Source organism: Paroedura picta, chromosome 4, assembly GCF_049243985.1.
Source record: "Paroedura picta isolate Pp20150507F chromosome 4, Ppicta_v3.0, whole genome shotgun sequence".
Classification (NCBI taxonomy): domain Eukaryota; kingdom Metazoa; phylum Chordata; class Lepidosauria; order Squamata; family Gekkonidae; genus Paroedura; species Paroedura picta.
Window position 1 is genome coordinate 128,817,474 of NC_135372.1, and position 25,149 is coordinate 128,842,622.

The 25,149-nt window shown below is 46.7% G+C and overlaps 1 protein-coding gene across 2 annotated transcripts in view; it reads right to left on the bottom strand.

Moving 5' to 3' along the window:
- Positions 1–3,980: 3,980 nt before the first annotated feature.
- SALL4 (spalt like transcription factor 4) overlaps positions 3,981–25,149 on the bottom strand; it is a 30,484-nt gene continuing 9,315 nt past the window's right edge. For both annotated transcript variants that reach the window (XM_077335638.1, XM_077335639.1), the window contains exons 2-4: positions 11,680–14,193; positions 7,977–8,278; positions 3,981–6,521 (exon numbers count right to left, since the gene is read on the bottom strand). In XM_077335638.1, coding sequence (XP_077191753.1) covers positions 6,087–6,521; positions 7,977–8,278; positions 11,680–14,193 — 3,251 coding nt within the window. In that variant the 3' untranslated portion in view covers positions 3,981–6,086. The remainder of the gene's footprint in view (positions 6,522–7,976; positions 8,279–11,679; positions 14,194–25,149) is intronic.

A 25,149-nucleotide genomic window follows, 5' to 3' on the forward strand; every position in this document is an offset into this window, starting at 1 on the left:
GATGAAGGGAGAGGAAAGTAGGGCTTTGCCTTAAAGATGTACAAAGAAAAAAAATTACAAAAGGATTTCATAATTTCTCCTTATCCTTAATACAGATACATCTACAAACCATTTATACTTCACCCATTCTAAGAGCCATCCTGACAGGTATAAGTTGAGAGCTTTGCATTTTCTACAGATCAATATGGGCTTTGGCCCTATAACAATACACCAATAATAAAAAAAATAATAAGGGGGGAAAGCCCCATTTTGTATTTCCAACGCTAACGATTATATTACCTATATGCCTACTAAGAAAAAGAAACAAGAGAGAAAAAAGGCACTGCTTCCCCTTTTTCATAAAAGTAGCAATGTAGAATACAGTATATGTTGTTAATACAGAGAATAATAAGATTTCCAGGTTTAGATTAAATGCTTAACATTAAACATAAAACAATATAAGCTTTCAGTCTTCTATAGCTTCTCCTTATCCTTGGTTCTGATACATCTACAAAACAATTTATGCTTGACCCATTCTAAGAACCATCCTAACAGATATATTTTCAGATTTAAGTTGAAAGCTTAACATTAAACATTTTCTACAAGTCAGTGTAGGCTTTAGTCCTAGGACAATACACTAATAGAAGAAAGAAAAAATAAGGGGGGAGAACCCCATTTTACATTTTCAGCACTAATGATTATATTACCTATATGCCTACAAAAGAAAAGAGACAAAAAAAAACAAGAGAGAAAGAGACACTGCTTCCCCTTTTTCATAAAAATGGAAATATAGAATACAGTATAACATTAATCATAAAACAATATGAGCTTTCGGTTTTCTTAAGGGGGTCTCATCTCGAGGCTTGCTACATCTTGTCGTTCCCGTAAAATTATATTCTGTCCCATAGGCCTTTGGCGTAGAAAGTGCAGTTGTACTCTTTCCCGCAGAGTATGCATCGATAAATCTTGAGGCCGTTGCACCTCCTGGACTCCAGTATCAATACAATTTTTTCCCCAGAGAGATCCTTTAAATCGGTTACTTTCACTGCAGATCCATATTTCTTTTGATTGATTTTTGTACACTGTTGCTTTGAGATGGCTGTATGTCTTTTTAAAAAGAGTGTCCTTATCTGGGCTGCAGAACTCCGGCATCCCATTTTCCGTCTCCAGAATTTCAGATTTCTCTTCTACTGTTGGTTTTCCACCTTGTTTAGAGCTGTCATCAGCCACTGTTATTGATCCATTACTCCTGTTAAAGACGTCTTCCTTGGCATCTTGGATCTCCTTGAAGATATGAATTTCAGATTTCTCTTCTGCTGTTGGTTTTCCACCTTGTTTAAAGCTGTCATCAGTCACTGTTATTAATCCATCATTCCTATTGAAGACTTCTTCCTTGCCATCTTGAATCTCCTTGGAGATATTTTTGATCAATCCATCTAAGAATACTTTGTAATCTTGGGTTTGTATCTCTATTAGATGAGCCAATCTTTTTAACATAGACATGATTTTGACTTTAAAAAAAACCGGCCTCAAACAATTTTACAAGTGGCCAGTAGAGGTCCTCTGTTTTATCCTCTAATGTTCCGGCACAGGCATGTGACGTATTGAAGTCAGTTAAGGCACAGAGTTCTCGTGAGATTTTCCCATTCACAGCTCTTATCTTCTTATCTCCGAAAACCAAAACAATTACAATAAGAGCTTTTGCCAATTAATTCGACTTGATTTGAGTCCTTCTTCTGCTTAGTTAGGAGAATTAGCCTGCCTCATAACGAGGTGGCTTCGGGCAGAGCAGAGTAGGAGGAGGGGGGAAACAAAGGGCTTTGATGCAGGAAGAAAGACGAAGAAAAAAAAAACGAGAGATACTTGCAGTAAATGATGTTTTGGAACTCAGCCGATGTCCTCCCCTCAGTTCAAAGCGTTCATTTGTGGTAAATCATCATGTAGGGTTGAAGCAGATACTTTAAGATTAAAGAAAGAAAAGAAAGTCCGAGGTAGAAAATGGCAGTCGTCCTCTGGACCTGGAACGCTGACAGCCTATAATCCAGGGAGATATACTCCCTAAAGGATTGGAGACGGCCCCAAGAACTTCCTGGGTAGAAAGGTGAGGTGGGGTTTGCGTACCCCTCCTCTTTTCTGCCAATTGCTTGCACAATTGACCCCTGTCAGGCTTCAGAGATAGCAGAGCAGATGCCCTGCCACCCTCTCAGGACGACATCTTTAGCCACACCCCAGAAGAGTTGGTTCTTAATCTGCTGCTTTTCTCTACCCAAAGGAGTCTCAAAGCAGCTTACAGTCGCCTTCCCTTTCCTCTCCCCACAACAGACACCCTGTGAGGTGGGTAAGGCTGAGAGAGCCCTAATATCACTGCTGGATCAGAACAGCTTGATCAGTGCTGTGGCAAGCCCAAGGTCACCCAGCTGGCTGCATGTGGGAGAGTGCAGAATCGAACCCGACATGCCAGATTAGAAGTCCACACTCCTAACCACTACACCAAACTGGTGGGACAAACAGAATAAAGCCCTGAAGGGAGAAAGCTCACCAGCAGAAGAAAAAGGGATGTTTGTTTGAAAGGAAGACATTTATTCCAGCTACAATCCCTCTCCCCCTCACAAAAGGTGTCTCAGGCATAAAGATTGGGTTAAGTGCTTGGCCCTCCCCTGACTGTGACAGATGGTAATATAGCATCTAATGGGGGCTTTCTCAGCCAGTTTTCTCCTGAAACCCTGGGGTTTCTTGCAATCCTGAAAGTTTTCTCAATGGGTGGGAGTTAATTTTTTAGATGTTTTTAGGGTGATATGACCATATTGGGTCTTTTCATCCAACCCACAGATGGGCCTTGTTGGGGGTGGGAAGGGGAGGGCCCCTGGATGGGCATGTACACAGTTATGCTTCCCAACCACATTCTGTGCAATTGTGCCACTTTTGTGGGTTCTCCAGGCCTGAAGAATGTTTCAGGGGTTTCGCAACGGTAAAGAAGTTGAGAAAGGCTGATCTAATGCAATATATGAAACTTCCTGGCTCACATCAGATATGATTAGGTGGTTTTAAAGACTTCAGTTGTTCTCCCCACAACGTAGAAGTTTGAAGGCCAAAGATATTCAGAGTTGATTTGTCACTGCCTAGATGTGCATGGGAACCCTGAACTTCCATGGTGGGGTCCCATCCAAGTACTAACTGGGTCTTGTAGCTCAGGGGTAGTCAACCTGTGGTCCTCCAGATGTTAGTTTTAACTGTTTTTTAATTGATGTTTACGGTTTTAACATGGTTTTTAATTGGTCTAATGCTTTATGTGCACTGTCTTGGGAACTCTGACCAGGAGGAAAGATGGTAGATACCTTCCAAGACCAGCTAGCCTGGGTCATCAAGTTCAGGATGCAATACATTGTCCATTTTCAATCTTTTTGTGGCCACAGCCCTTTTAGAAACCCTTCTCAGGTTCCAGCCCCCCCTGGATCATGCTGGCTGCTTGCACAATGAGCTAGGCTTAAAAACTAGCTATACTTGACTTACCTTGTCTTAAAATATGCACCAGACACATTTCTAGATTGGCCAACAGTTGGCCGACAGAAGCCTGTGTGCTCATTTTTTCATGAATGCATTAGTCCAGGCATACATACAGGAAAGGATTGCATTGTTTTTCTTTCCCTTGACAAAGACTAAATTAATTAATGACATCATACATGACAAAAAGGTTATTTCATTGGTTCAGTTGCCAGGGCACCCCATAAGCCCTTGGAATTCCTCTTCTCACATTTTAATCTGTGGCCCCCTTCAAAAGTGTCAGGGCCCTCCAGGTGCCCATATGACCCCTATTGAGAATGGCTGCAGTACATAGCAGAAGGTGAGAAACTCAGTTCCACTGGGTGCAGGATTTGAAAAGCCCAAGTGCAGAATTTGTAAGCCATGTCTGCTAGGGGACAGAACACACATAGCCCTCATCACAAAGTACCTAGTATGGTCTTGAAATTTTAAAAACAAAACAAAAGAAGGAAGCTCGGATGCAGCGTGTGAAAAAGTCATCCCAGATTTATTCTTGCATCAACAGAAATGCATCAGTAGATATTTTGTAAAAAACAAAAAACAAACAAAAAAAGGAAGAAAAAAAAAACCTACACAGAAGTCCATTAAAAGTCCATACATTCACAATGCAGAAGAGACACAAGTTCGGGATGCAACTTTGGCATATTCCATTGTAACAAGATCCATTTTACAGTGTAAACAGGTTGTGTTCTTACTTACAAAGTCTAGCAGGAAAGGCACACCTTGGCAAAAAAAAAAAACCCAAAACTGATCCTACGCAAGAAGGGAGATTTCCTCCCCTTACCCCCTGAATATACACAAAAAGCAATTCAGGTGCAACCACATCACAATTGCAATATTTTAAATTAAATCCAAACTCTGGGCCTTCCATGGGAGTACAGGTGGACTCTGATGCCTGGGGTGGGGTGGGAAAAGCCAGAGTTTTGTTCAAGTCCTTTAGCTAGGTTTTCCAACGTAGCTTAACATCAAAACACAGAAGGCAACTGCAAATGCAATGAGTGTAATTGGGGGCGGGGGGGGGAGAGAAAACAAACAAAAAAGCCACAACACAAGTTTACAACAACTGCAGACTGCCAGTACATCACGTTTTGGTTCAAAATAGTGCATGGAAGCCTCTGCTTGGATCTCAAGTTCAATACAGTGGTTATTTTTTTTTCAAACAGAAAAATAGATACTTAGCACTACAAAAAAAAAAGAACAACAAAAATCATGAGGTAGATAACTTAGAAACTAGAAGGCCATCCCAATAGCCTACATACAACAAAATTACAGACTCCATCAGGGTTTATGTAAATGCAAATACACACACACAAAGTATCAAAAGGAAAAAAACAAACAAACACACACACTTAGGGACCCGGGGAAAGTCCCTGTATAAGCCATGTTGAAAAACTGCAAGAGACAGCACAGGGCTTATGCCGAAGAGTCTCCTCGTAGACTACGTTCTGGAAGCCCCAAGTGGAAATGTCCTCAACGGAAGAACATATCACCCCGCCCCCCCAAGCGCATGAAACCTAAGCACGTACTTCATTTTAAATACAGGTTTAGATAAAGACTCATCTCCATTAAAAAAAAAAGCCTACAACGATCAAAGATGCACGAATGAGGGTTTCCTCTTGCTAAGGGAACCATAATGCAAGTCACCTGAGATTCCTAGCAGAACATTCAAAACCTAACCTCTGAAAGACCAGATTTCCCTTTCAACAGTATATACACGACGTTTCTAATCCATTGCTTGTTCTGGTTTTCTGGTGCAAGCTTCTTCCCAGCACACCTCCCCAACACTATGCGGGGAAAAACAACAACAACAACAACCACCAGGCCCTGCACCAACAAGTCAGAATTTTGGCACTATTATTCAAGCCATGTGTGCATGTCCAAGTAGTATTTAAATAAGCAGCAGTCATTAATACAGGGTATTTGAGATGTCACAAAAGAGCCAGTTTTAAAAGCGTCCTTTCGTTTTTGAACAGCAGTCTCCTGCAAGAAATGGAATCGGCACGTTTGACAAGTAATATTACATTCAAAAACCACCACAAAGGAAAAAAAAGGAGGTACTATTCAAAAAGGGTGGCGTTCTAGAATATTTACCCGCATAATTCAATTTCCGTGTATCATTTGTAAATTTACAGGACCGCCCAAGCCCCTTGTCCTACACGATAACCAATTGATTGGATTCTACTCCACTCAAAGAGTCACCCACGATATCTATGTAAGCTATCACAGCAGCGGAGGCAGTAAATGTTGTCACCTTTGGAATTTCGTGTTGTAGAACGTCTAAGGCGTTACACGTTAAAGTCACAAGTGTAAAAACTACTTTGCAAGACCCGCATCTTTCCAATACAGAAAAAAATCCTGAATTGGTTTCACTTCTCTCGTTTTTTTTGCGCAAAACAATGACATGATTGTACTCTGGGCGACTCTTTACAAAGACAACCACAGAATCATTTGCACATCGATAAGAAAATAAGGATACTTGAGGTGTAATCTCTTAAAAATATAGATTTATATATACTTGTACAGTTATTTCTCCTTAATCCTTTTTGCCTCCCTCTGTTTCCTGGTTCTTAATTGACAGCAATTTTGTTCTCCTCCATAAAATGAGGAAACTGGTGTTTCGGTACATTGCCTGCGGCGGCACCGCTGGGCTTCTCCATCTCTGGGCCGACGGTGGACTGAGAGCCATCTAATTTGGAGACCGTAGCAGGATTCATGGCGATATTGATTGCTGGACCTCCCCCGATGGAGGTCGGAAGAGGAGGGATCCCACCACTCTGAATCACGGAGATCTCATTGGTCTTCATGGCTAAACCATTGCTCAGCACGGCTGCATACTGGTTCCATGCTGCAGGGTCAAGGTTGACTGACTGGGGCACAACATCTTTAGGAAAGATCTCAGCTACCTTCTTGGGGTCACTGCCAAGCAGGCCCATGGGATTATCAATGGACAGTCTTCTTCCACGCCTGGCTGAGTTGTTCCACATGTGAGTTCCAACGTGGACCTAATGGACATAATAATCAGGAAAAAAAATCTTTTATTATAAATCTTTTGTAAATTTGAAGCTGGCTATGATTCTATGACAGAGCCTCTTGTGGCGCAGAGTGGTAAGGCAGCCGTCTGAAAGCTTTGCCCATGAGGTTGGGAGTTTGATCCCAGCAGCCGGCTCAAGGTTGACTCAGCCTTCCATCCTTCCGAGGTCGGTAAAATGAGTACCCAGCTTGCTGGGGGATAAACGGTAATGACTGGGGAAGGCACTGGCAAACCACCCCGTATTGAGTCTGCCATGAAAACGCTAGAGGGCGTCACCCCAAGGGTCAGACATGACTCGGTGCTTGCACAGGGGATACCTTTACCTATGATTCTATGAGAGGCTGATTCTGTGAAGGCAAAGGGGTGGCAGGTTACAGTAGATGAGCGATTGGGATGTGAGTGTCCTGCATAGTGCAGGGGGTTGGACTAGATGAGCCAGGCGGTCCCTTCCAACTCTGATTCTATGATTCATGGCTCTCTGACCACATTGAGCCCCCCACCCCACCCCGCCTTGGAAATACTAGCCCAGTGCAAGGGGAAAGACATAGGGTCAGGGGAGCAAGTTTGGTGGGCAGCTGCTTCTCTGGAGGGGTGTACTGTCCCCATGGCGATCATGTTTGGGGCCTGTGGGAGACCCAGAGTCAAGGTCTCTGGGGTGAAAGATGCAACTAGGAGTCTTGGTCCTCCCAGCTCATGGCTCTGTACTTGGACCAGTGGTGCTGGTTACCCAGAGAGAGTCCGTTCTGCCACCCTCCTGAAATTGGCAACCAGTGAGAAAAGGGGGTGGGCAAGGTGGAACAGGGCTTGGAAGGAAAAAGCATGCTCGTTCCATCACAACTCTCATTTTAATTTAACTACATTGGCAGGGGGTGATGGCACAGCGGATGCCTGCCCAGCCCTGTCCTGGCTCAGTGGAATAGGCTGCTTGGCCACTTTTGGCATTTGGGGAAATGAGAGAGTGACGGAGCATTATATCACATCCGATGGGAGTGTCCGGGTGATGTCACTTCCGGTGACATGCGACTTCCAGAAGTGTGGCAGAGTGGTATGGCCTGCTGGCATCACTTCCAGGGTTTTTTGAAGCCTGGAGAATGTTTCAGGGGTTTCTCAGTGGGGAAAAAGGTTGAGAAAGGCTGGCTTACACGAATCTCTCCTCGTCTTTTTTATCCCCACAAACAACCGTCTTGTGAGGCTGAGAGTGTGTGACTGGCCAAAGGTCACTCGCAAGATTCCAAGGTCAAAGCAGGGAGCGGAAGCAGGTTCTCTCAGATCCTAGTATGATACTCAGACTACTAGGCCGCACTGCCTCTCCCCACACTCCATGCAGGAACGTTGGGACAAGAATGTACCCAAAATAAAAGAAGGGAGACGACAAACACCTCAAGCCCTATACCCAGATACCTATTAATGCCTTCTACTTTCTCACCTTCAAGTTCCCTTTGGTGGTGAAAGCTCTCCCACAGATAGAGCACGCGAATGGCTTTTCGCCCGTGTGAGTCCGCTCGTGAATCTGAAGAGCGCTCGCCGAAGAAAAATTCTTGCCACAAGTAGTGCAGATATGCTGTTTGGCAGTACGGCGAGGGGTCGGCACCAGAAGAGGAGGGACACCGGGAGACAATGCGGGCGGGCCGATAAAATGGCTTGCAGCGATAGGGCGGTCGCTGGGGATTTCCATTTTGATGAGAGCTGGCGGCGCTTGGATGAAAGCCGCGTGGACGCTGCTTCGGCCTGAGGAACGACAACAAGAAAACACCATGGATCAGCACACAGCTGGCTCAGAGTGAATGATAACACAAGTATCGCGACAAGCTGATTGTCACAGCCCAGCTTTATAATTCCGCACCCAGCTAAGCGAATACAAACAAGGCAGAAGTTGCACGATCATTGCCTGGAAAGAAAGCTGTAAGCAAAATTGCGGGTTATGGTGTAAATAAATCCCGAGGGCATGTTAGGACTAAAGAAGTGTTTATATGGTGACTATAAACCTGTTCAGTCAAAGGAGACGACCAGAACAAAAACATGTATCCTCCATATATATTCTTATTTATACCTCACCTTTCTCCCCAACAGCGTCCCCAATAAGCAGCTTCCTTAGTTTTCCTTGCCTTGTCACAACATCTCAGTAAGGTAGATTAGGCTGACTGACCCTAGGATAACCCACCAAACTTCCATGACAGAACAGGGGGGTTAGTCCACCACTACGACTGTGTCCCTCAAGCTCCCAGCATGGTGTAGCGGTTAAGAGCGGTAGCTTCTAATCTGGTTTGATACCCCACTCCTCCGCTGCATGAAGTCAGCTGGGTGTCCCTGGGCTCATCACAGCACTGATAGTGGTGTTCTCACAGAACGGTTTCTCTCAGAGCTCTCCCAGCCTCACCTACCTCACAGGGTGTTTGTCATGGGGAGAGGAAGGGAAGGTGACTGTAAGCCACTTTGAGATGCTTTAGGGCAGTGAAAAGTGGGGTATTAAAACCAACAATTCTTCTTCTAAAACCGCAAACTAAGTTTACCCGTTTCAAAAATAATTGTCCCTTTTTCACTCTATAGAACTTAAAACTTCATAGTCCATACCTGGTCTCTGATAGTGGGTAATACAAAACAGAGAGCAAAGTGGGCTGTTCCCTTTCCTCTCCCCACAACAGACACCCTGTGAGGGAGATGAGGCTCAGAGAGCCCTGATATTACTGATGAAGAAGAGTTGGTTCTTATATGCCGCTTTTCTCTACCCAAAGGAGTCTCAAAGCAGCTTATAGTCGCCTTCCCTTCCCTTTCCCCACAACAAACACCCTGTGAGGGAGATGAGGCTCAGAGAGCCCTGATATTACTGATGAGGAAGAGTTGGTTCTTATATGCCGCTTTTCTCTACCCAAAGGAGTCTCAAAGCAGCTTACAGTCGCCTTCCCTTTCCTCTCCCCACAACAGACACCCTGTGAGGTGGGTGAGGCTGAAAGAGCCCTGAGATTCCTGCTCGGTCAGAACAGCTTCATCAGCCCCCTGGCGAGCCCAAGGTCACCCAGCTGGCTGCATGTGGGGAGTGGGGAATCAAACTCAGCTTGCAGGCTTAGAAGTCTGCACTCCTAACCCCTACACAAAGCTGAGGAACCACAGAAACTATGTCAACTGGCCACACCCCCAAATTCATCTAAAAATAAAAATGTACAGATCAAAATATGCAAATAGACATAAAAACCAGCCCCGCATCTCCTCTCCCCACTACACTTTGCCTGCAATACAAATAAAAATAATAACTAAAACATTCAGGCCGAAGCTGTGCTAGACCCGGTTATTAATTGCTCTAATTAATTATGAGAAGGAACTTTAAGCATTATTCTTCTTTTAATGTGCATTTTCAATGTCTTTGGATTTGCTTGGTCTTATGTTTTTAAATTCTTCAGTATTTGTATTTTCCCTTTTTAGACTTGTTATGTTTATATTATGATTGCAACGGCCTTTTGGTTATCAATAAACCAATGAAATTGCATTTCTGTTTTAATATCCCTCCCCTCTATTTTTGCCTGTCGGTGAATAGTGATTTATGGTGACCTGTAGCAGGAGATGTTTTTATTTATTTTATTTATTATTTGGCTTCTAAACCGCCACTCCCAAAAGGCTCAGGGCAGTTTACAATTAAAATATAACCTCATAAAACAACGGTTAAATTCCCAATTATAACACCCCCCCTCAGATGGCAACAAACTCCTTCCCCCTCCTGTCTCAATAGACCATCTGAAAATGAGCCTCAGGGGAGATCTTCTTAGGGGGAACCTGATGACCTCAATGAGGGGCCAAGATCGTCCAAGCCCTGGCCTCAACCAAAAACCTGGCAAAAGAGCTCTGTTTTGCAGGCCCTGCAGAACTGTGGAAGCGCCGACAGGGCCCGCAGCTCAGAGGTGGTTTGCTATGGCCAGCCTCTGCGTAGCAACCTTAGTTTTCTTTGGTGGTGCCCCATCCACATACTGAACAGAGATGACCTTGTTTAGCTTCGAAGTTCTGACAAGATCAGGGCAATGTCTTACATTTAGGGTTGCTAACCCCTATGCGGGCCCTGGAGATCTCCTGCTTCTACAACTGATCTCCAAACTGCAGAGATCAGCTCCCGTGGAGAAAATGGTGTTTTTGGAGGGTAGAATCTATGGCATTGTACTCTGTGGAGGTCCCTCCCCCTCCCCAAGCCCCGCCCCTCACCTGGCTCCACCCCCCAAATTGTCAGGGATTTCCCAGCCCGGAGCTGACACCCCCAATTACATAGTTTTCATCTGGGTCAATTTAAACCAACATCGACAATGTTGAATTTCTGCAAGAACCCTCATATTGGCTTTCATCTGTAGCATGCAGGTACATGTTTTAAGTTTGTACCTCCCCACAGGTTGCAATTAATATACTGTTGCCTGCCAGCAGCTTAAGATCCCTGACCCAATAAAGATTCTTGGCAATAAATTCATTAACTTTATACCCGACCTCCCCCACCCCAATGGGGACCCAAAGCCAGTGACCTCCCCCTCCTCCTCCTCCTCCTCTCCTTTTTAGAATCGCAACTCTGTCAGGTACCTTAGGCTGAGTGTGTCTGCCAATGGCCCAATGCTACCCAGAACACTTCCAAGGCAAAGAAGACGCTCAAACCCATGTCCAGGTTCAACAGAACCAAAACAAATTATAGGGTACTGAGTTCTCCACCCCCAAATGTGGTTGACGGTCGCTAGATTACATAGCTTCTAGAATGGATTGGAAATGTTTACGCAGGATAAGCCTATCAGTGGCAATTCAATTTGGCAGCAAAAGTGGAAACTCCATATGTAGAGTCAGTATAACTTCCAACATCAGTTTTTCAGGGGGAGAGGCAGGGAAGAATGGTTGCCTTCACTGCCAGAGTTTGAAACAGAATGCTGGACTGAATGGCCTATTACCTTTCACTGCCCTGCAAAATCCCATGATCTGTTTTGCAACCCACCAGGGATATCTAAACAGAGGGTTGGCATTATGTTTCTCTTGTTTTGCAGGGCATGGTGGGTTCTGACCACCCTTCTAAAAGCAGCAAGCATCAGCACAAGCTCTTAACCAGCCGATATGCTCTCTTCCAAGCTATGTATCTCATTTGGGATCTATAACAGCTGTGGCTCTGGAGGACTCACCATACTCTCCATTTTGGAAGTGTAGGCCAGGCTCCTCCTTAATAACCTTTCGCCCTATATTGCCGTAAGTGAGATCCAAAGCACTGTCCCTTTGTACTGGATGGACCTCAGGACCGTCAGGCTTGCTTCCGGAAGCAATGTCTTCTGGGACATTCAAACCCGGAGACTTGGACCTGGTGCTCTCCGCTTGACTGTTGGCTGGAGACAAGGCCAGGAACAAAGCCAAATCGGAAGCAACGGGGCTCCGGCTGCCATTTTGATAGTCTGGATCACCCACTACCGAGGAAGAATCATTTGTCGTGCCGTCACTCTCCGGTGAGCCATTATCGCTAGACTTCAGGCTGCTTTGGCGCTGCAAGGCCAAAGCTGAGTTGACAATTTTCATCTGGTTTTCCAGCGCCGAGATGCTTGAAAAAACCGAGCTGGAAGGATCCGGATGAGGTTTGCTAGGGGTGGGAGGCTGGGAAGAGTGGCTCGGACCATCCCGCGGTTCCAGATCTCCTGCAGTCTCCATACTTTCGACATTCTCATCGGTACGGCACGGATCTCCGTTCTTCTCAGCTGCGGCACCCTCCATGTCAATACTGTCGCACGAGTTTTCCGGGACGGGTGTGTTAGGAATTTGCCCTCCCATGTGCATGCGGATATGCTGCTGCAGCACCACCGCATTTGTAAACTTCTTCTGGCAGATGGGGCAGGAGTGCTGCATCTTCAAGGGAGTGTTTGCACGGTGGACTCCATAATGCGTCTTGAGGTTCCCTTTGGTCGAGAAGGCGCGGCCACAGATCTTGCACTTGAAGGGCCTCTCCCCGGTGTGGGTACGGTAATGCATTTTGAGCGAGCTCTGGCAGCTGAGGACTCGGTGGCAGATCAGGCACTCGTTGGGGTCGCTCGTGGACTTGTCGATGTTCTCCACCAGCTGCTGCAGCTTGGTTGTTTCTGAACCTTGTTCGCCACCTCTGCCTGGGGGCAAGGCACTCGCGCTGCTGCCGGCGTGTGAGGAACTTTGGTTCGGCTCCATTGCCGACTCGTGACTGGCCGCCCCCGACGAAGAACCGCCTTCGCTTTCTGGAGAAGGCCTTGGCTGCACGTGGGCGTCACTCACAAGCATGCCAGTGAGGGAATCCTTGAGGTTTGACAGATGGGGAGGCAAGCCAATACCTACGGAGGCGGGCAGGGTGGTCAAAATGGGCTTGGTATCCACAATCAAGTTTGACTCATCCAGGGGGACGGACATTCCGTAGGGTATGCCGCTGCTAGTGGGGACATTGTCTAAGTGTTCAGGAACAGGATAGGGATTCATCCTGATGTAGGGGTACTTGTCCTTATGCCGCTGGAAATGCACTTTCAGGTTCCCTTTGGTTGTGAAGCGGTTGCCGCAGATATTACACTTGTAAGGCCTTTCGCCGGTGTGGGAGCGCAGGTGGATCTGGAGGGCGCTGTCGTTGCCGAAGACCTTGCCGCAAAATTTGCACTTGTGTTTGAAGAAGGGCTCGTCTGCGCTCGGCTTGCTGTCGGGCGTGTTCGCGACCGGCAGCTTCCCTTTCCCCTTCTTTGTGGGGTCGACCGCTGGGGAGACCGCAGGAAGCGTGCTCTGGAAGACGACGGAGCCGGACGATTGAGGTAGCAACGGTCTCGGAAAGCGTGACATGGAGCTCGGCAGGCTTCGGTTTGCCTCGGGTTTCAAGGTCACGGAAGGCGCCAGCCCAGCAGCCGCGGAGACGGCCACCGGAAGGGCGATGCTCGAATGAGGTAGTTTGCCTTGTTTCAAGGATTCCAGGGATAGGCTTTGGTTCCCAGCTTTCTGTCCAATCAAAGCAATGGCAGCCGAGAGCTGCTGTGACATGTGAGCCCCCAAAGCTTTGAGGGGATCTGCAGCAGCGGCTATGGACGGGTGAAGAACGTGGGGAGCCATCATGGCGATCTGGATGCGGATCTGCTCCGTCAGCTGGATCTGCTGGAGCTGCTGCTGCTGGAGGCACACGAGCTGCTCGAGGATCATCGGGATAGCGTGGAGGCCGGCGGCCGACGGAGACAGGCTCTCGGAGGTACACTGGTTGACCGCCACTTTAGTGCCGCGGATAGTTTGCAAAGTTACGTTAGTGTTGGGTACTTTAGGCTTGGGTAAGAAGCTCAACCCGTGAGCGGCAGGGGCAACAGGGGGCTCCGTTTTCAGATACATCCCTCCCACCGGCTCGGCACCAGCTTTATCGCCCCTCTCTTCCGCAGAGCCGGAGCAGCTCTTGGCCTGACTGTCCTTGGCGGCTCTGTCCATCCGATTGTTTGGGAAGCTCTCTGAGGAGCTGTCTGGGAATTCCTCCAGGGGCACCGCTCCCTCCCCGTCGTTCATGATTAGGACAGGCTGTGTTTTAGTGCAATTTCGCTTATGCGCAAGGAATTCGTTGAGGTTGAAGAACTCTGCACAGCATTTCTCACAGACGTGGGTTTCCTCCGTTCGGCACCTTTTGGAGCTCATCTCACCTTCTCGGTCACCTGGGTCGTCTCGTGGACTCCCTATGAGAAACATTATAAAAATTAAAGAGGTCATTTCTCAGAGAAAGTTCATGATCAAGATCAGGATAAAAAGTTCTTCGCTAGAAGAAATGGTTGGTAGGCTGAGCACCCCCTTGGGCCCTCTGGCGTTTTCATGGCAGCCTCAATACGGGGTGGTTTGCCAGTGCCTTCCCCAGTCACTACCGTTTACCCCCCAGCAAGCTGGGTACTCATTTTACCAACCTAATACTAATACGTACTAATTGTGGACACAGTTGTCCACCGATGAATAGTTATACCATTGGAAAAGTGTCAGGAACCATCGTCTTCTAATGCTGACTGCTTCACACGGAAACAAGCCCCTTTCTTCTGGCCCATCTCAAGTTTGAAAAACATTGTCTTAGAAAGCATTTCACTCATCCCCAAAAGAAAACATTTCGACTGGAGTCTTTTTCAGTGGCCCCAAATTTCTAATTTTTCCAATTTTCCATTGGATTTTTTTTTATTTTAAAGAACGTATCTAAAATGCGCAAAGAACCCTCCACGCTTTTGCACCTCGGTGTTCAAATGCACAGTCATGCAGCCAGTGGTGATTGTGCTCATGGACAGTAACTCATAATGGAGATATGAAAGTATTAGCTCTCTTCTGATACCTGAAGGGGTAAGCAATGCGGCAGGCACTCTGGGCACCTTAATCCAGGGATAGTCAAACTGCGGCCCTCCAGATGTCCATGGACTACAATTCCCAGAAGCCCCTGCCAGCATTCGCTGGCAGCATTCGCTGGCAGGGGGCTCCTGGGAATTGTAGTCCATGGACATCTGGAGGGCCGCAGTTTGACTACCCCTGCCTTAGTCCAATGAACACTTTGGAACGCCACACTGGGAAACACCACACTAAGAAGTTTTCCACCAAGCAAGCCCCTTGGTCCATCATTGCCTAGCAACGCCCATTAGTAACCCAGATCCCTTGCTGATTTTTGCAGCCCTTCTTGTTTGCTTTTCTCAAAAAAAAAAAAAAAAAAAGACTCAAGGGCGTGGACAGAGAATCAGCTTCCTGTGTCAACGGCCTTTTGCCTGACAGTCAATAATCCTCCCACCATAAAACCACAGCTACAAGTGAAATGCTGTCTTAGATAAAATCATTCTGCACAGCCAGAGAAAAAGAAGAGGGGCCCACTACTCAAACCTGTCGACAGCCTATCCGTAAACCATTACCCCTATGATCCCCGTTCCATTGTCTCAGGAAGTGTGCCTGCCCAGAAAAGATCACACCTTGGACAAATCTTTGTTGGTCTTAAAGGTGCCATTTGTTGTTCCATTACTGGCAAAGCTCTGAAACCCTCAAGAATGCTTCCCAGGCAGAAATCCAGCCACACCCTATGCTGCTCACAGCTCTGTTGAAGGTAGCTGGCCAGTTTGCATTGTCCAGCCATTAAATCGGAGGAACGCTATCTCTTCATCTTCAGCAGGACTAAAAGGTAAAAGCACTATTACACATGACCCCAGGACCTGTGGACAGGACTTCCAGAATTTGTAATTTAATTTTCAGGCATGTAGGGGTATGATTACAGATTTTATTCATTTATTTTTGGGATTTATATCTCGCCCTTCCTGGCATTGCCGGCTCAGGGTGGTCATAAAAACACAGACAATAGATTTATTTATTAACAGTTATAAAATTTAAAATAACCTAAACACAGTTAATCGGCTGCATGGGGTAATTGCAAAATCAGCTACATGCAAAGAGCATCTTGAGTTGTTTTTACTGAGGGGGGGGATATAGGGAGCCCACCAATGAAGAAGAAGAAGAAGAGTTGGTTCTTATATGCCGCTTTTCCCTACCCAAAGGAGGCTCAAAGCGGCTTACAGTCGCCTTCCCATTCCTCTCCCCAGAACAGACACCCTGTGGGGTGGGTGAGGCTGAGAGAGCTCTGATATCACTGCTCGGTCAGAACAGTTTTATCAGTGCCGTGGCGAGCCCAAGGTCACCCAGCTGGTTGCATGTGGGGGAGCGCAGAATCGAACCTGGCATGCCAGATTAGAAGTCCGCACTCCTAACCACTACACCAAACTGGCTCTCAATGTTTAGTTAAGTTGCCTAGATGTACATTGGCCCCATGCCTGGTGGAAGAGTTCCGTTTTATAGGCCTTGTGGAACTGGATCAGTTCCATCACGGTCCTCAGTTCTTCCGGGAATTCATTCCACCAGGTTGGGGCCAGGACAAAAAAAGACACTGGCCTGGTTGAGGCCAGATTTACTTCTTTTGGGCCAGGAATCTCTGGTTTATTTTTATTTGGCCTTTCAGAGGAATATATTGAGTTTGAATCTGTCTCCTGCCCCATTTTCCCGATCTAAAATGCCCCTGTAAACACCTCCCTGGAGTCCTTCTGTATCAGATAAACTGTCACTAAGCAGGAAGGCTCAACCATGAACCCACCCCTCGGGCAGCAATTCTGATCTCAAAACTAACTAGCACCAACCCGTAGATGAACTTTTAAGATTCTTACACAGCAGAGCAGCAAATCACTTGTGCTTCCACTTATTTCCACAAATCACTTGTGCTTCCACTATCTAGAGTGGCTCCAGGGCCATACTAATTAAAGTTAGGATTCACAGAAAACATAAGTCATATTTCATTAGATGCTATTCGGGTAGAACCAAGTTTGAGGCCAGTGGCACCTTTAAGATCAACACAAAATTATTGCACCCAGAATACAACTTTGTTGGCCTTAAAGGTGCTGCTAGACTTGAACTTTATTCCACTGCTTCACACCAACATGGCTACCCACTACTTGTTAGTGATTATTCTGTACATCCTGTCAAGACAGAGGTTCACAGCGTCTCCACAAAGGGCAAAGCAAAGGAGGACATTTGCACACTCGTGCTGAACCACAGAGGAGGATATTTGCTTACTGAGGTGCCAGACAGATTGCTAAAATAAGTGAGTTTATCTCGTTTGTTTTTTTCTTTATGCTCCCCCATGTGGTAGCAGCTCATATTGTCACCAACTAAAAGAGTTTTGTTTGTTGTTTTGGCCATTAGGTCACAAGTGATTTATGGTCACCCTGTGGGGTTTTCAAGGAAAGGGGCTTTCAGAGGTGGTTCGCCATTGCCTGCCTTCCTCTCATGGCCGTGGATTTCCTTGGTGGTCTCCCACTGAGATATTAACCAGGACCCTGTTCAGCTTCTGATATCAGGCTAGCCTGGGCTATCCAGGTCCAGGCAGAACAAGCTTATGAATATGTTAGGCATACCAACACCCCAGGGGAAAGAATGCCAGAGGTTGAAAATTAGGGCATAAAGGTAAAGGTATCCCCTGTGCAAGCACCAAGTCATGCCTGACCCGTGGGGTGACGCCCTCCAGCGTTTTCATGGCAGACTCAATACAGGGTGGTTTGCCAGTGCCTTCCCCAGTCATTACCGTTTTACCCCCCAGCAAGCTGGGTACTCATTTTACCGACCTCGGAAGGATGGAAGGCTGAGTCAACCTTGAGCTGGCTGCTGGGATCGAACTCCCAACCTCACGGGCAGACAGCTTCAGACAGCATTTCTGCTGCTTACCACAGAAATCTTGTGAATAGTTCAAAACCAAAGCAGTTTCTCTGGGCCCAGCATGAAGTTGTAATATCCTCCACACCTCATCCCATGCCAATCGCATGAAAAGAAAATCCTGAAATGATAGAACAAGACCTCAGGAGGGTGCCAGGAAACAGATTCCACCCTGCAAAGCAGCCATCTGCTCCAGAGGAACCTGTGGCAGGAGATCTATAGGTGCCACAAAGGTTAGGGATAAAACCAAATATAAATAGAAACAATTTATTATTAGAGCTCTAAAATGGTCAACAGTCATAAAAGAATATCCTATCTATTGGGCACCGATATTATATTATTTTATGTTTTTAAAACATTTTAGAGCTCTTAACAAATTGCTTCTATTTTTCTACATTTGGTTCTCGCCTGTTTTCCAGGTTGGGTTTTGATTCCTCTTTGTTACTTGATCTCTGGGTGCCACCTGGAGATTGGCAAGCCTAGCTATTCAGCATGTGTAAAAGCTGTGCCTTTACATCCCCTGGATTCCGAAAAGGTCTGAAAACAAAGCCACTGCCCATCAGCCGAGGGCTTTTCCACCACCCACCCTAGCCAGCAGGCAACTATGGACAAATTCTGATCATTCCTCATGAGGACATAATCCATTCCGCTGCTAAACACTTCCCAGGAGGCATTCCCACTGTAGTTCCAGCAGGACTCCCTTTAGATAGGTCACTTCGTTTCAATTCACTTGCATGTATGGATAAGACACCAGAGACCAGGGGCAGCTGGCCCCAGCCAAGACCAGATGGTTTGTATTAAGGCAAGAATGAAGAAAAGCTTTGACACACAAATCCATCCCTTGAGACAACCTAGCGGAAAGGCCCTCTTCCGTGTTACTACCATTATAAGGTGGTTGACAATTCCAGGTTGGGAAATTTCTAGATATTTGGGGGTGGAGCCCAGGTAAGGTGGGGCTTAATGCCATAGAGTCCATCTTCCAAGGCAGCCATTTTCTTCAGGGGAGCTGGGGATTAGTTGTAATTCAGGAAGATCTTCAGATCTCACCAGGGGGTTGGCAATCCTACCATCTGATCAACTCTCTACTGCAGGGGTAGTCAACCTGTGGTCCTCCAGATGTCCATGGACTACAATTCCCATGAGCCCCTGGCAGCATTTACTGGAGGACCACAGGTTGACTACCCCTGCTCTACTGCACTATAGATTTCATCCCATTTTCTCTTACTTCCTTGCCCCACTGCTCTTTTCCTGCATCCTCAATTAGAGGAAGGGATTGGGGGGGGGGGGGGGCTACAGCATTTTCTGTAGCCTTGGGAAATGGCACCTGGTCACAAACATGTAAGTCAGAGATCAACCTACCAGCGTTTAAGATCACCCAGGCCCAATGAAAAACAAGTATTCATTCATTTTTTTAATGCTGGATAGCTCCAGCCTTTATTAATTTTAAGAAAGGAAATAACAGAAAGAAAAAAGAAGAGAAGATTATAATTCCATGACAAATCAGTTTACCCTACTAATATAACTATACTTATTAATACATATCTATCTATCTAACTTCAGGGGTAGTCAAACTGTGGCCCTCCAGATGTCCATGGACTACTATTCCCAGGAGCCCCTGCCAGTAAACGTTGCCAGGGGCTCATGGGAATTGTAGTCCATGGACATCTGGAGGACCACAGGTTGACTACCCCTGCAGTAGAGAGTTGATCAGATGGTAGGATTGCCAACCCCCTGGTGAGATCTGAAGATCTTCCTGAATTACAACTAATCCCCAGTTCCCCTGAAGAAAATGGCTGCCTTGGAAGATGCTGGCGGGGGCTCATGGGAATTGTAGTCCATGGACATCTGGAGGGCCACAGTTTGACTACCCCTGAACTAGATATTGTGAGAAGTACCCCCACTATTCTTCAAAACAACAACAACAACAACAACAAGTTATCATTCATGTAAATAACTCAGATTCCCAGCCTCCAGGGCCTGGGGCTCTCCCAGAATTACAACTAATCTCCAGATGACAAGAGATCAGATTCCCTGGTGAAAACTGGATTCAGGTAGGTAGCCGTGTTGGTCTCAAGTAGCAAAACAAAATATGAGTCCAGCGGCACCTTTAAGACCAACCAAGTTTTATTCAAGGGGTGAGCTTTCCTGTGCAGGCACACTTCCCCTTTTTACCCCTTTGAGAAGGTGTGCCTCCACACGATAGCTCAAACCTTGAATAAAAGTGCCAGTGGACTCGAATTTTGAAGCCATGAGAATGTTGAGGAAATGCAGGCAATACTTTATTATCAAGCTTATCCCACTAACACTCTCAAAAGCATCTTTTGTAACTTAACATATCAAAAAAGAACGATGCTAAGACATATTTGTCATTTAAAAGTATACATCCCTCAGCTTTCTACAGACAAATCAGCAAATATATCCAAGTACTTAAAGAGTCTGCAAACTGCTCCCCCATATGCCACCTAGCATATTCATGCAAACATGAATGAACAATCTTTAAAAGGATTGGAAGATGTTCAATGTTCTCAGTGACGATTTCAGAAATCAGAAGTGAAATAAGGGGGGGGGAGTGTTGAAAAAGATTACAGGTTTTGAAGTAAATAAAGGGTGTTATTTGGTCAGGAAAAAGTGTCATAAATCACAACAGGACTAGGGGAGTATTTGGATACTTTGATAATAGTAAACTGTTAAAGAGTCTATCATCATACATGGTATCCACAAACAAAATTAGAGATGTGTAAGTAGCAACTATAAAGGTAAAGGTAAAGGTATCCCCTGTCATGTCTGACCCTTGGGGTGACGCCCTCTAGCGTTTTCATGGCAGACTCAATACGGGGTGGTTTGCCAGTGCCTTCCCCAGTCATTACCGTTTTACCCCCCAGCAAGCTGGGTACTCATTTTACCGACCTCGGAAGGATGGAAGGCTGAGTCAACCTTGAGCCGGCTGCTGGGATCGAACTCCCAGTCTCATGATCAGAGCTTCAGACAGCATGTCGGCTGCCTTACCACTCTGCACCACAAGAGGCTCTTAAGTAGCAACTATAGCCCTGAAAATATATGGTATATATTTCCTGTGCATGCTGAAGTCAACAAAGCATCCCACACAAGATGTAAACCAAGAAGTATCATTGTCTAGAACCATAGGAGTAGGGCTGTATGCCTCGGCTCAGCAATCACCGAATTGCCGTGGCGCTTCTACGTACCACCTTGGGCTTTGGTGATCACCGAGGCACCAGAGCTGAGGCACACATCCCTTCTTAGGAGTCCTGACCACCCTGCTTGCTTTATAGCAGTGGTAGTCAACCTGTGGTCCTCCAGATGTCCATGGACTACAATTCCCATGAGCCCCTGCCAGCGTTTGCTGGCAGGGGCTCATGGGAATTGTAGTCCATGGACATCTGGAGGACCACAGGTTGACTACCCCTGCTTTATAGCACCCAGCCAGAGGAAAAGTTCTGAAGGAACTGGTGCCTGCAGACGGCTGTGCTTCATCACTCGGCTTCCCCTTTTAGACTAACACTGAAGAGACCCAGATTCAAATTCTACTCTGCCAGGAAACTTGCTTGGTCGCCATTGCACTAGTCTCTTTCTTTCAGGCTCACTAATCACAGGATCCTGGGAAGGACTAGAAAGAGGAAGGGGAAAACCAAGTATGATGCATCTTTGCGGGAGAGCAGGATAAAAATGTACTTGGGTAATTCCCATCCATCATTAAGAACAGTGGGTTGTTTACACCCTGCTTTTCTCCACCCTTAGGTGTCTCAAAAGCAGCTTACAATGGCCTTCTCTTCCTCTCCCACAACAGGCCTCTTGTGAGGGAGGTGGGATTGAGAGAGCTCCAAGAGAACTGTGACTGGCCCAAGGTCACCCAGCTGGCTGCATGTGGAGTAGTGGGAAATATTGAGATTAAAGTCCACTACTCTTAACCACTATACTATATTAGATGTTCTGGGTACGTAAAACTTTACCTTAAAAAAAATAGCTTATTCCAAGAAAGAACATTTCAGTGGCATTTTTTTCAGCGCTCACTAAAGTGTCCAATTTTTATTAGTGAAATTAAATCCGAGTACTCATGGACACAAAACCCCAAACCCTCCTTCTTTACCAAGCTTCACATCTCTAGAAAGGAAGAAGGAAACCAGGAAGACAGGAACAGGGAGGGATGGCATTTGATTCTGAGCGTCTGAAATATGAAAACACAATCCTAAACAGAGTTACGGCCTTCTAGCTCCACTGAAGCCAATGGGGTTAGAAATGTGTAACTCTGCTTAGGACAGCACTATGAATTGTTAGTACCAACAGAGCTGTGCATCTTATTCTACTTTACTGGTTTTAGCAAGGTCATTGATGATATTATCTTTGTCTTTTCCCTCAGGAACTTCTATTGGAGGATGGCCTGTTAATTTGTATACAAGATAACTAGCCACATTTACCAAAACCAAATGTGTCTTCCTAACCATCCATGTTTCAGAGCACAGCCTTGGCTCCCCAAACTGTACAACTTTTCCGTAACTGTTAGATAACTGGTAAATAACTAAACACACAGGCACAAACCCTATCTGTCAATTCCCACCCCCTCTTTTTAAGGTTAAAGCGGCTGGTAGTTAAGAGTTCTATCAAGATTTCCTACGTACATCATAACCATTTGTGAGTCTTTACTTTGAGATGCCCCAAAGTCATATTGCGCCGAGAAAAGAAGTCCAAAGGAGCCCTCACTTAGGTACATATTCTCTACTTGGGGGTAGGATTGCCAGGTTTCTCCTGGCAACTGGCCAGGGGTGGGGATCCTACCGAGAGCACTAGAGAAGTCCATCCAATATACAGCAACATGGCGATTCCACTGCTCACGTGACCCAGAAATGACAACATCACATCCAGGATGTCAGGGCAATGCTCTGGTATTTGGGCAAAAAGCTCTATAGCAAATTTGATTTTCTACCGCAAAGCTTTTGACCAGAGTGGCATCACGACATCATGGATGTGATGATGTCACTCCCGGGTCACATGAACACACAGACACATCGCTGAATGTTGGATGGGGCTCCATCTTTCAAGGGTGAGCTCCGCCCAGCAGTCAGCTGATTGGTGGTGGGGAGGTGAGGCCTGGCAGCAGGGGAGCCCTGTCTCCAGCAAGGGGTCTGGCAACCCTACTTGGGCAGGGGGGGGGGGTCATTATGCATGACTCATTTCTGAGTGTGGCTGGCACGGATATGCACAGAGCATCCATGTAGAAGAACACTACATAGAAACTATGTGACTTCTGGAGTAGCCGAACCTACTTCTCCACCATGTCTCCTGCACACCATTGCTTATTTTGTCAAGCCACGTATTCCAATAGGACATCAGTCTTTCCTCCTGGACAGAGAAAACATGGAATGTGCATTAGGATCACAACTGAAAGCCACACTACTGACCACGCCACATTCACTGGAAGACATACATAAGGCCTCTGCTATGACTGCGAGATGTGGATTGTGAAACGTCTGGAGTTTCGGAGGAAGTGTCTGGGGAGAGAACTCAACAGGGATGTGTCATCCAGCCCTTGACGCTGCCATTACCTCCAAGGGAGCTGACCTCTACAGCCTGGAGATGAGCTGTTATTCTGGGAGAACAGTGGAATAGGCTGCCTAAGGAGGTGGTGAGCTCCCCCTCACTGGCAGTCTTCAAGCATATGTTGGATACACACTTTTCTTGGATGCTTTAGGATGCTTAGGGCTGATGCTCTGCGTTGAGCAGGGGGTTGGACTAGATGGCCTATGTGGCCCCTTCCAACTCTATGATTCTATGATTTTAACTTCGACCACTGCCTTGAGTCTAGCATCCCTGACCTGTGTAACCATGTATGATTCGGAAGCATTTAAAGAGCAGGGTTCCAGATCACAGAGTTCCAACCACACATACATATGCACATAGATTGGGGGGGGGGAAACCAGTTCAAGGGCAGCGTCTGCCCCCATGATCCACGCCCATCACATGTGTATTAAATTTATCTATCTGGCAATACTGCACACATGCAGAAGACCCACTGAAACCAGCAGTGGCAGAAATGATGGTCTTGAAGTTAAGTCCACATATATGACTGTCTTTCTGAAGTTTCCAATAGGCCTCCTTGCCCATGCTATGCCAATGCTAGCCAATTGCGATAAAGGTGCATTTTTCCAGGTAGCCAAAAAAATAGGAGGTGGTGGCTTGGCTGAACTTGCCAAAGTCATGCGCTTACAATGCATTCACTTGTGAAATGGTGGCCCTGGCTTTCAAGGAAGAGGGATCTAGTCAGTGGCTCCCAAACTGGGAATTTGATCTTTGACAGTGGATCATGAATCCAGGAGAAGAGTGGGTACAGGGTAAGCTCAGAGGAAACATCCTGATGGCAAATTTTGGGGTTGCCCCATGTAATATGTAAATGGCCAAGACTCATAGCCCGCAGCTCCCTAAATACAAAATTATAAGCTAGTGTCAAGCAGCTACTGTGTGTTGCCTTGGGAAGAGAGGAAATAGTGAAGAGTTGTTTTGCAAGTAGGTCACAAAAAAGCAAACAGCAAGTTCAGAAATAAACCTCGGCTTTATAAAGTTTGAGAACGACTGATCTGAGAAACTGAAAGCGCCATGCCACTAAGCAAGTATCCTACACAGCAGTGGTCCCCAACCCCCAGGCCGGGGACCGGTACCAGTCCGTGGATCAATCGATAACGGGCCACGGCTCCTCCTCATCCTCCTCCCTGGCTGCTGCCTCGGGGGCTGCCCTGCCACTCTGCCGCCAGCTCACCTTTGGTGCTCTCCAGCAGCCGCCATGGCTGGGGCTCCCCCTCGGCGTGGCACTGCGCAGCTGCTGCTGACAGCACCCCTCAGTGGGCGGTGGGAACTCAGGGGCGCCGGCGGCAGCGATGTCCCACGGCAAATGACTACCGCCCCCCAGGGCCCAGTAAAATTGTCAAGCGTTGACTGGTCCCCCGTGATAAAAAGGTTGGGAACCACTGTCCTACAGAAAACCACCCCACAGAGCAAACTGGTCCCCAAGATTTCCGGTAAAGGTATCCCCTGTGCAAGCACCGAGTCATGTCTGACCCTTGGGGTGATGCCCTCTAGCGTTTTCATAGACTCAATACGGGGTGGTTTGCCAGTGCCTTCCCCAGTCATTACTGTTTACCCCCCAGCAAGCTGGGTACTCATTTTACCGACCTCGGAAGGATGGAAGGCTGAGTCAACCTTGAACCGGCTGCTGGGATCGAACTCCCAGCCTCATGAGCAAAGCTTTCAGACTGCATGCCTGCTGCCTTACCACTCTGCGCCACAAGAGGCTCATTATGGAGCCAAACCAAGGAGTCTTTCATTAGATGGGTGTCTAGAAGTATTTGTTTCAACTGTGGTTTTTATGAAGACGAAGACCCAGAGGGAAGGGGAGGAGGGAATGAACTCCTGTGGTCTCT